General features: G+C 56.0%; 1 protein-coding gene across 5 annotated transcripts in view; it reads right to left on the minus strand.

Annotated features, from left to right (window-relative positions):
- Positions 1-12,053, minus strand: part of SYNE3 (spectrin repeat containing nuclear envelope family member 3) — a 99,536-nt gene that overhangs the window by 31,874 nt on the left and 55,609 nt on the right. For all 5 annotated transcript variants that reach the window (XR_006293489.1, XR_006293488.1, XR_006293491.1 and 2 more), the window contains exons 7-9: positions 9,576-9,712; positions 8,254-8,428; positions 651-833 (exon numbers count right to left, since the gene is read on the minus strand). Coding sequence is in view for 1 of the 5 variants with exons in the window: in XM_043556957.1 (XP_043412892.1) it covers positions 651-833; positions 8,254-8,428; positions 9,576-9,712 (495 nt within the window). In the remaining 4 variants the exon portion in view is untranslated. The remainder of the gene's footprint in view (positions 1-650; positions 834-8,253; positions 8,429-9,575; positions 9,713-12,053) is intronic.

Genomic DNA, 12,053 nt, shown 5'->3' on the forward strand with positions numbered 1-12,053 from the left:
TTCACTTCTAGCCGCTCTCAAGCCTCGGTAGCCCCGAGGAGCCGCAGCCGAGACTGTCTGCCACACAAACCCTAGGGGATTTGCTAAACGTTCGCTACTTGGGGGAGATGAGATCCCGGATGTGAATGGAGCTCTCGGCGAGGGCCCGGTCCCTCCCAGTGCCCGAGAGTTATGTCGTCGTCATCATCAGATGCTCGGCAAACATTTGTTACGTAAAAGAACACACCGTCCTCGACCTGCCACGTTACCCCTTCGATTTAGTGCAGTCATTCAGAAATGTGCTCCTAATAACATTAGCTTCCGGCTCTAGGTGGTCGAAAGTTCACAGGCAATTTTCTCTGCATTTTCTCATTAGACGGTCCCCCCCCCCTGCCCCCCAACCCTGGCTTCCTCAGGAAGACAGTTCCAGTGTCGAGGGAGCAGTGTCGAGGGAGATTGAGGGGCAGGGGTGGGCACAGCAGGCGCCCAGGACGCCAGTTAGAAGGATCGCACGTTAACCGCACCAGCTCACGGACGAGGAGCTGAGACCCCAGGGACAAAGGGCGAGGGAAGGCCACCCGGTGACAAGTGGTGGGGCCGAGGGAGGAGTCTGGGCCTCCTGCCTCCCTCCCCAGAAGGCTGTCCCCCAGGACGGCAGCCGCGACACCCACCTGCAGCTTGCTTTTCCTCTGCAGGAGGCCGTTGTGCAGCAAGTCTCTGTCCCGCACGGAGCTCGCCACCTGCTCCAGGAGGGCCGTGGCTTTGTCCTGGCCGAAGACGCTCCTCAGCAGGTCTTTCTTCAGCTGTAGCATCATCAGCTGCTCCTTCAAGCGCGAGCTTTCTGCCAGGGCCGCCTACAGGGGACAAGGCCTCCGTGACCCCCAGGGCGCGGCAGGGCAGGGCGGGACCGGGCTGGGAAGCGGTACCAAGAGCACATCGGTCCTGCCTCAACTTCCCCGGGACGCCGCGCCTGCGTGCCTGGACTGAGAAAGTGGCGGACGCCAGGAGGAACGGGCTGGCGGGGACGCGTCAGGGAGGCCCTGACTTTCAGGGTCAACTTGATTCCTCTCTCACCCCCCACTTCTATCCTATCACCAAAGCCCAGGCAAGATTGTACCTCCTGTCCAGCCATCCCCCCTGCCGGTGTCCACGGCGGACCCAGCCTCGCTCACCTGGACCACAGCAGCCCTTGACTGCCTGCCCCCCCCAGCTGTCCCCCCAGAGTCCACCTCCCAGACTGCAGCCGCACCTGCCCCCCCCAGCCGTCCCCCCAGAATCGACCGCCCACACTGCGGCCGCCCCTGCCCCCCCACAGCCGTCCCCCCAGAATCGACCGCCCACACTGCGGCCGCCCCTGCCCCCCCACAGCCGTCCCCCCAGAATCGACCGCCCACACTGCGGCCGCCCTCTCCCCCCCCAGCCGTCCCCCCAGAATCGACCGCCCACACTGCGGCCGCCCCTGCCCCCCCCCCAGCCGTCCCCCCAGAATCGACGCCCACACTGCGGCTGCTCCTGAACCAAACCAGTTGGATCCTTTACTCGATAATCCCCCATCACCGACAGCAGTAGGGCTACCCCTTGGGTGCTGTTTGGGACATAGGGGTCTATGGGAGCACGTGGGAATTCAGGAAAGCTCCCTAGAGGAGGTGACATCTGAGTGGAATCGTGATGTGCAGGTGATGGAGGTGCCAGGTGAAGGAGGGACCTAAGGGAGACTCACGTGATGAGCAGCTGGCCCCCTGGGCCTTTGCATGGCCCCGGCCCGCCTCCTCCAGGAAGCAGGCCCCGACCACACCCCCAGCCTACACTCACTCTTCCTGCCCCAAAGCCCTGTGCCAGTCTCCGGCTTCTGCTGACTAACGAGCTGTTTGGGGTCAGCACGCCTTGCTGATCTGAGGGCCCAGGGTCCCGGAGGCCAAGGGAATTGTGTTCGGCTGTCCAGAGTCCTTCCGCTTTATCCCTGGTGACGTTACTGAGACACCGAGCTGGGCACAGGGCTGGGAAGGGACAAAGACCCCAACCCAGGTCGGTACCTGCGATCCAAGGCCGAAAGTGATCATCTCCCTTCAAGTGTCCACGACAGAGCCCTCTGGGTGTTGGAGGTGGAGCTGAACGCCCCTAGTTGGGGAAATCCGAGAAGCCTCCCCAGAGCAGGCCGTGTTGCCAGAGCCCGGGAAGAGCAGAGGGGGCCCCTGGAGGAAGGGCAGCCTAGACACGGCAGGCACGGCCGAACTGGCATCCCCCGCGATGGGGGCAGGTGGTGTGAGAGAACAAGCCCCTTGCTAGGGAGGGTGCCCTTCACTCCCTTTCCAGAAAGTCTGGACACAATAGTGCAGCAGTTAAGAGTTCAGGCTGAGAAGTTGCGATCCGGAGGCCTTGGGTAGTTCTGAGCCTCAGTTTCCTCATCTGCAGAACAGGCAGAGCCACGCCCAACTCCCGGGGTCGGCGTGAGGGCTGAAAGGGGGCGGTGCCCATGCAGCCTGTAGCCTGGCGCACAGCCCGCAGGGAACACAGAGTAACAGACGGCTTGTCTCTCTGGTACCGTCTAACCAGCCGCTGCGGGCTGAATTGCGTCCCCCCAAAAGATGTGAAGTCACAGCATCCCCGCCCCGACTGCCCCAGAATGTGACTGCATGTGGAGACAGGGTCCTTACGGAGACGGTCAAGTTGGGATGAGGTCAAGTTGGGATGAGGGACGGTGCGGCCCTCCTCACTCGGTGCTTGTCATCTCCAGAACTGTGTGAGAGTGAGTCGCCATCGCGCTAAGCCATCTGGTTTTGGAACTTTGTCACAGTCGTCCTTGGAAATGAGCATCTCAGCCATGCCCAGCTCTGGGGCCTGATGCCTTAGTCCTAGAGGAACTCTGCAGGTCTGATAGGCTACGCGGAGGCTAGCTAGGCGCAGGAGCTGAGCCAAGAAAAACAGGGCTGGCGGCTCGAGCCTGGCCCGTGAAGTCCATCCGGCCTGGGAAGGGCTCGTGAGCGCAACGCAAGACGTGATCCCAGCCAGCACAGAGCATGGACAAGCCATAGTCCTGCCCACCTGTTCCAACCCACCGATCCGCGAAACTCCTGCCCCGGGGAGTCCTGAGTCACACTCTAGAAAGACGGAACCTCTCCCTCCCGCCTGGCACAGGTCCTGGTTAGCTTTCTGCCCCCCGTGGGAAGGACGGGATGGAAATGCAATCTGATCTAGCGGGGAAAGCACTCGCCGTGGAGTCAACCAGACCTGGGTCAAAGCCAGCTCTGCCACTTGGTCGCTGTGTGACCTTGAACCAGTGCCTTTCCCTCTCTGGGACATGGTTTCCTCAACAGTCAAATGATAATAAAACTGCCACATTGTAAATGCCAACCCTGTTCCCAGGACCCAGGGTGACGGCAGGAATAAGAAACATAAGATGAGACTCTAGAGCCTGCCCTTCTGGCCTCAGCCCCACCTCTGGAGTGGCCCGACCTTGAACAAACACCCTAACTTCTCTCTGGTTCTGGTCCCTCGTCAGCAAAATGAGGAGGAAAATAGTAGAAATGCAGACCAAAATCTGTGTACATAGATATCCACCATGGACAAGTTATGACCAGGAATACTGGAAACAACCTAAATATCATACGAACGGAACAAAAAATATTGCGAAATACTGTGCAGCCATTTAAAGCGATGACTTTTCGGCAACATTTTATCTTTTTTCTTAAAACTTTTTTAGCTGAAGCATAACAGACACGTAACGTTATATCAGTTTCAGATGCGCGACACGATTCGATATTTGTACACACTGCGAAATGATCACCATGATACATCTAGGGCCGACCGTCACCACACAAAGTTATAATTTCTTTTTTCCTTCTGACAATGAGAACTTTTAAGATTCACTCGCCTGGCAACTTTTACGGGGGGCTACCATATCGACTGTTAAGTCGCCATGCTGTACATGACATCCCCGTGACTTATTTATTCTATAACTGCAAGTTTGTATCTTTTGAGCCCCTTTAACCCATTTTTCTCTACCCCCGACACCCCTCCCCATGGGAGGCCTCCATTCTGTTCTCTATATCTACGGGTTTGGTTTTCGGTTTTTAGATTCCACATAGAGGTGGGATCATGTGGTATTTGTCTTTCTCTGTTCAACTAGTTTCACTTACCGCGATGCCCTCAAGGCCCAACCATGTTATTGTAAATGGCAAGATTTCGTTCTCTTTTATGGCTGAGTGGCATTTCTTTATATATATCTATATAGATACAGATATAAATATAGATACAGATACAGATACAGATATAGATATAGACATAGACATAATCACACATTCTTTCATCCGTTCACCCATCAGTGGACATTTAGGTTGTTTCCATACCTTGGCTTTGTAACTAACGATGCAATGAACATGGGGCTCTCTTTACATATAGCTTTTCAAATTGGTGTTTTTGTTTTCTTTGGACTTCTGTTTACCCAGAAGTAGAATCGCTGAATCACATGGCAGTTCTCTCTTTAATTTTTCGAGGAACCTCCATACTGTTTTTCCACAGTGGCTGCCCCAGTTTACATCCCCACCAGCAGTACACCAGGGTTCCCTTTTCTCCACGTCCTCACCAATGCTCGTTGTTTCTTGCCATTTGCTTTTAGCCGTTCTAACAGGTGTGGGGGGATAGCTCATCGTGGTGTTGGTTTGCACCTCCCTGCGGATGAGTGACGTTAACGTCTTTTCATGTGCCTGTTGGCCACCTGTATGTTTTCTTTGGAAAACTGTCGGTCCCGAGTTTCTGCTGAAAAACCTGCCTGTAGTCTTATGAGCGTCCCCCTGCATGGAACACATTGTTTTTCTCACACTACTTTTAAGATTCTATCTTTGTTTTTAACTTTTGACATTTCAATTATAATGCATCTTGGTATGGGTCACTTTTTGTTCGTCTTGTTTGAACACGCATCTCTGTGCTTTCTGGACCTGGATGTCTGTCTCTTGCCCCAGTTTAGGAAAGCTTTCAGCCTTTATTTCTTCAGATAAGTCTTCTGCCCCCTTTCCCCTCTCTTCTCCTTCTGGGACATCTACAATGCAAATGTTATTCGGTTTGATGTGGCCTCATAGGTCCCTTAAGCTATTTGCATTTTTTCAAATTCTTTTTTTCTTCTTGCTGCTCGAGTGAGTTCCACTGCCCTGTCTTCCAGATCACCGACCCCTTCTTTGGATTCGAGTCTGCTGCTGAACCCGCCAGTGTATTTTTCAGTGCAGTCACTGCATTCTTCAGTTCTGTGACTCCTGTTTGGTCCTTTCCTATTGTTTACGTGGGGTTTTTTGGGAAGTTCTTACTGTGTTCATCCCTTCTTCTCCCAAGATCAGTGAGCATCGTTAGGACCATTACTTTCAACTCTTTATCGGGTAAATTACTTATTTCCATTTCATTAGGGTTTTTGTTTTTTTTTTTTTTCCCCCTTGAGGTTTTATTTTTAAGTCCCAGGGGTCAGGTGCCTGATGTGGGGCACAAACCCCTCACTCCTCGAGGAGAAGCTCCAAATTTGTGAGCTCCTTCCTCACGGCGGGTCGCTGCGTCGGGGGTGAGATTTTTTGGCCAGACAGCATCTCTGCCTCTCCGACGCATCTCAGTGAAGCCCTTTTACCTTTTACCGTTGGATGGAAGCAGCTATCCTGCTACAGTTCAGGTCTTTTTCAGAGGGCATTATTCCATACGTAGCGACAGATTCAGTGTATCCATGGGAGGACATTAAGTTCAGGAACTTTCTATGCTGCCATCTTGGACTGTCCTCCTGAACCATTTTATTTTATTTTTATTAAGTTTATTTATTTATTTTGAGAGAGAGAGAGAGAGAGAGCGCGCGCACAGGCAGGGGAGGGGCAGAGAGAAGGAGAGGAAGAATCCCAAGCAGGCTCCATGTTGTCAGCGCAGAACCCGATGCGGGGCTCGAGCTCACAAACTGTGAGATCAGGACCTGAGCGGAGATCAAGAGTCCGACGCTTAACCAACTGCGCCACCCAGGCAACCCCCCTGCCCCGGGGACCATTTTAAATGAAGCTGGTAAGTGCCAACTGAAAATATCAGAATACACAGCTCTATAACATGATTCCAAATACGCAAACAATGGCAAAGAATTAGTGAAAGCTTTCGTCTACTGGTGACAAGATTGCATGGAAATGGCTAGATGGGTTTTCATCAGGTATGAAGGGTATATTTGGGATTGTCGGACCTAAAGTAGATTTCTGCGACACATGTAAGATTCACCTTTGGGGAGCCCTGAGAAGTCCCTCAAAAAGATGGACAGTCAGGGGCGCCTGGGTGGCGCAGTCGGTTAAGCGTCCGACTTCAGCCAGGTCGCGGTCTCGCGGTCCGTGAGTTCGAGCCCCGCGTCGGGCTCTGGGCTGATGGCTCGGAGCCTGGAGCCTGTTTCCGATTCTGTGTCTCCCTCTCTCTCTGCCCCTCCCCCGTTCATGCTCTGTCTCTCTCTGTCCCCAAAATAAATAAACGTTGAAAAAAAAAATTAAAAAAAAAAAAAAAAGATGGACAGTCATCTTTCAGAGCATGGGAGAAGGAGGCCCATAGGAACCCCAGAAGGAAAGGCTAAGCCCTGCAAATGAAGAAATACGGACAGAGAAAACAAACCCTTGTTCCAGCGTGAGCCCCACGTGGAAAATCCCAAGAGCAGACACTCCAAACTTCAGGCACCCTTGTGTGTGGCTGAGCAGCGTGTTCAAGGGTGAGGAGAGGCCAGTCCTGGTTCAAGGGCCTCCCCGGAAATACCAGGTCAGATAGAAAGCGTGATGTCGTGTGCCTCAGCGTGTTAACAGGGCTCCTACGGCGTGGGGGACCGTGGGCACTTTTTGTTGCCTTCTTCACAAACCTTTACGTTCTCCACGGAGGCATGGCTTTTATAACCAGAATGAAAGTTAATGTAAAGTAAGGCTTACATCTGATACGCTTTTGTGTCTCCTCCCACTCTGTGTGTCTTAGAATCCCTAGACCCCAAAGTTGATGGACTTCAGAGCTCCAGGAAACCCCAAGGCAGCGTCCACGGGCCAGTCAGAGCTGCCATATTGACTGGCGTTTGCCACGGACACGGCCCTCCGCTCACCCAGCACGCATTCCTCCTTCTTGATCACCGAACGGCCCGCACTTCTGTTTGGGTGACAAAGCGCCCAGTTACAGGTGCTGAAATAAATTTCTAGGCCCGGGATGGGGCTGCTCCTCCCCTAGATGCCAAGGCAACAAAGCGAAACTTAGATTAAGTTTCCAGTCCCTGTAAATGCTCCACTTGGCCAGAAACGCAGGATATCCAGTCCACGATGCCCAAACACCAAGCCAACCCTGGGCCTTCTCACCCCAAACAAGGCTGACCTTCAGCCAGTCAGATATTTTCTATTTGTCTTTTCCTTCTTTATTCTTTATCCTATTAAACCTTCCCGCCTTCTGCCCCATTTTGCAGCTCTCCAAAAGGAGGCTGTCCACTTCATGAAGTGTTAAATAAAGTTTGTTTGTATCATCTAAATTGTCTTCTTTGATCACTTTAACACAGGGTTACCTCTACGATTGGTATAAACCAATCCCGGCAACCCCATCACCTTCAGCCAGTGATTGGGTCAGGGGGTGGTCATGTGACCTGGCCTGGCCAATGAGACGTAAGGAGAGTCTGCTGGGGCTTCTGGGAGAGGGTTTGCCTCCCTGTTGGAAATGGTGAACGGAGAAAGCCTTTTTGCCCCCTTGCCGTTCGACAAGATGCTGTCCGTGTGAAGATGCAGGCTTGCTGTGGTGACAGCCATCTTGGGGCCATGAGGGGACATGTGGCTGAGAGCTAGAAAGAGCCTAGCCTGGGTCCTGGAAGACACTTGTTGAGCCATCAAGCCAGCTCTGGGACCACCTGGGAGTCTCTGGGTTTGAAGCTACCGTTGGTCAGAATTTCTGCCACATGCGTCCCAATTGATACGCACGCAGCAAAGGGAATGACCTAACACGCTCTCTCTCAGAACGGCTCTTGCTTCCACCCGGGGACCGTCGGCAGGAGGGTCCTGAAGGACGGACTGTGGGAGGGTCAGTAGCAAGTCCTAGGGGGACACCAGGGACCAGCCTTTGCCTTCTACCCAGGAACTGAGGACGATGGTAACATTTCCTGTGCAAACTTAAGACTTGCCAGGCAGGGTGCAGTGACCTTTACCCAGATACCTGGAGGATCCAGGGACACGCCTTTCCCTGGAAGAACGGCTCCGGCGTCACGCCTGGCTGCTGGCCTCCTCCCCGCCCCCCTGCACCGGTCAGCCCTCCTGGCAGGCTCACAGTTACCTCGACCTGGGGCAGGAAGGTGTGAATGGAGGGCAGGTCCGGCAGGCTGGCGGTGATGTCCAGGAGGCTCTGGGCCAGGGCCGTCCACAGCTGCAGGTCCTGTAGAGGCCTCTGGAAACGCTGCCACAGCTCCGCCCCCGTGGCATTGCGCAGCCTGGCGCTCTTCCCCTTCATGCTGAGGAGCCACGGAGAGGCCGAGAGAGGAGAGAGCGGGGTCAGCCCAGAACTGAGGCCTCTCCCGAGACCCCCAGGGAGCCCAGCACCCACCGTCCCCACGGTGGGCTCTCCCCCACCCACGGGCTGCCGGGAGTGGCTCTGGGGCCTCGGAGGTCTCTCCCTCTGGATCAAAGCCCACCGGGCGCCAGCCAGTGCCCAGACGGACTTGCGGCCCAGCTTCGTGGCCGGAGAACCTCAGGCCTTGAAGAGGAATCATGGAGCCCCTAGCCCGGAACCGCCTACCCCCAGGCACCTGTGCAGAAGCTAAAGCAAACTCCCTTCCTGAGTAAGAGACCCATCATCCTAGATCCAAATCATTTGTTAGAAATAATCTTTCAGATACGATGTCCAGCACCCGGTCATAGATGGCCAGCACGGAAAACCTCACCAAGAGGAGCTGGAGGGAAGGGAACACCCTTGGCCATCCTGTGCACGGGATATTTGGGTCCCTGCCACCACCTGAGTGCCCCCCAGGGGGATCTGGGCCCCTGCTCTGATGTACAGACACATCGCAAGGGAGGAGGCCCCTGAGTTCGGTCTGAAGGAACCCCTGGGTCAGGCAGAGGGACAAGAGGTGCTCCGGAGGCGGGGACAGCGGGCCCCCCGGCAGTGGGACAACCACGCAGCCACGGTAGCTACAGACCGCAACCCTACACGTGGGGTGGAGACCTGACCCACTGTTCTGGGCTCGGCCAGGAAACTGGAGCCCCCTGCTCTGCCTGAGCCCAGAGCCCAAGGGGGAGGTAGAGGCCGGTCTGAAGATGCTGTCACAGCACCACGTGCAGGCCGGGCGGGGGTGGGGGGGGGTGGGGGTGACCGCTGCAAAGTCCTCCCTTTGGGCCGTTACTTGTGGACCCCCTCCCCAGGGCTAAGCTGCCCAGAGACTTAACGGAAACCAGTGAATGAGCCACTCAGCAGGGAACCCAGCCAAGTCCAGCCCTCCTTCTGGGAACCAAATGCCAGTCGTGGAGGGGCGCAAGAGTTAGCAGGTCGCAAGAGGAAGCAAGCGCACCTCCCAGAAATGGCTTTAGATGAGGCTGGAAGGCCCCGTGAGCGTCAGGGTTGAGGCATGCCCGAGTCCCGCCGCCCCCAGCCTGCCCGGGTACCTCTGGTACTCCTGGAGAGCAGCGACCACGCTGTCAGAGAGCGGCTGCAGGTCATGGGGGTGGACGACGAGCTCCTTCAGCTGGGCCTGCAGCCGCGTCGCCCGGGGCTCCTCCGCGGCCAGGGCCGCCCGCGTCGCCTGCAGCACAGGGAGGAAACCAGAGGGGCGCGGGAGGTTGGGTGACGGGGCGTGGGCATGGCCGGTGGGAGTGGGCTAGCCTGGGAGAAAACTGTCACCAAGGGCAGGGACTGGGGTCCCTGGGAGCTCGGCGCCCGCTCTCCTGCTTCCGGCTTCCTGCCTCGAACTCAGCATTTGCTCTCGCTGAGCCGGCTCTTCTCTACGATCGCTGGCCTCCCAGTGGTGCCGTGAGTGCCTCCACCTAATAATACAAGTAACTCGTGTCTCGGGAACATCAACTCCGTGCTGAGTGCTCTGGCCGTCCCGTTCATCGAAGCAGGGCCAAGAGCCTAGGAAGGCATCCGCCACGTCCCCATTTGCTACACAAGGAAATGCCACCTGAGAGTTTCCGATGGTTACAGAGCAAGTAAATGGCGGACCCGACAGGGAGCTCTGGCTCTTCACGTGACTCTTCAGCGCCAGAGGGAACGGTGATCTAAAGATGCTTTGTGCTGAGCACTCCCAAACCACGGGGCTGACACCAGACACGGCCCCTTCCTGCTGCCCTGGGAAGGGCAGAGTTTGACCCTGGCCTGGGCTCTTGCCAGGTGCCACGCTCACTAGGAGGCGAGATGGGGCAGCAGAAAGTGCCCTGGCTTTGGCACGACGGGCTGAGCCGGAAACCCCCCTCGACCCCTTCTGAGCCATGCGACCTCGGGCTGTTCCCTCATTGGTAAGATGGGGCCACCCCACCCCTCGCCGAGCCCCTCCCCAGCTGCCCCACGTGCAACCTCGTGCCTTGGTCCAGACCCCCATTCACAGGGACTAGAGGCAGCTCCAGCCACGCTCGGTGATGGAGGGACCACAGGTGAACTGCCACCAGTTTGGAGCTGGAGAGCGAGTTCCGACAGAGGGATCGTAAGCAGCGGTCAGTGGCAGGCTGGCACACTCTAGAGGCAACAGAAGATGGAATCTGCCCGGACGGTCTTATTCAGTCTCAAAACTATCCTTGTCCACATTCAATTATTAGGGAACTGTGATGAAGTCTGTACAGGGTTTCATAGAAGATGAGGACACGATCGGTGCGTGTGAACCGGCTCCTTCCAAACCATTCGCAAAGAAACTCCACACCAGAGCGCCCGGGAAGGCTGGCCAGCCTACAGACAGGCAGGCCCTCGGCCCAGGCAGGGCAGGGGTCTGCGGTGAGGACCAGGATCACGGGCTGCCTCAAGAGAAAGGCCCGTGCGGACCACAGAGAGGTCACGCGTCAATGTGGGGCTGTGCGGGTCACCGGAATATCCAGGGACCAGGGAGGGACCATCTGGGGACCGCAGCGGGAAGGCTGCTGGCCCACTGTGCTGGCCTGGCTAAGGACTGCCCCTCTCTGGACACAGCTGCCTCCTTATGGAATCAGAGGGGCCCCTTCCAGTCCAGCCGTGCCATTTCTGCACCTCTGATGGAGGCGTCTTTAGTTTCTGGATCGCTGGGATGCCCGAGGGGGGCGCTCTGTGAGGCCACTCTGATGGACTCTGCTTTAGCCACAGAACCGCTCTGAGTTCAACCTCGGCTGCCGAAAGTCTCCCTGAAGTGCACGAACGGTCCCGGCCTGGTCCGCGTAAGGATGTCACAAATCACCCCCGGCCCCCAGTTCTCCGTGTGGAAGGGTCTTGGGACTGTCGGCAGAGAGATCAGGAGGTGGTCACGGCCAGACTGAGCCCCGATGTCCTCACTCCTGGTCCTTGACTCTCTTTATGCTAATTTCCTAAAACCGGGAGTCTGAGCTGGCAGTTAGAGGCATGTCATGTTGAGTCAGACTGTCTGGGGCTAAGTTCAGACCCCCGCCTCCACCTGTAGGGTGCATCACCACAGGCAAGTCTTAAACTCCTTAGTGCCTCAGTTTCCCCATATATTAAAGGGGATCGTGGCAGTGCCCGCCCCCCCTCCCCCCGCATAGGGTTATACAGCACTCGGCACATCGCAGTCTGGGTAAGTACAACCCCGCTATGTCGGTTTTAAAGACGAACGCATCTCTCACAGATGCTTTCTTTTTTTTTTAATTTTTTTTTTTTAACGTTTATTTATTTTTGGGACAGAGAGAGACAGAGCATGAACGGGGGAGGGGCAGAGAGAGAGGGAGACACAGAACTGGAAACAGGCTCCAGGCTCTGAGCCATCAGCCCAGAGCCTGACGCGGGGCTCGAACCCACAGACCGCGAGATCGTGACCTGAGCTGAAGTCGGACACCCAACCGACTGCGCCACCCAGGCGCCCCATCTCACAGATGCTTTCTTTACAAGTCGCACTTTCAACCGCGGTCCTGACACCACCCGCTTCTTCGAACTTTGCCTGTTTCTCAAAAGAG

This window comes from Prionailurus bengalensis, chromosome B3 (assembly GCF_016509475.1).
Source record: "Prionailurus bengalensis isolate Pbe53 chromosome B3, Fcat_Pben_1.1_paternal_pri, whole genome shotgun sequence".
Lineage (NCBI taxonomy): Eukaryota > Metazoa > Chordata > Mammalia > Carnivora > Felidae > Prionailurus > Prionailurus bengalensis.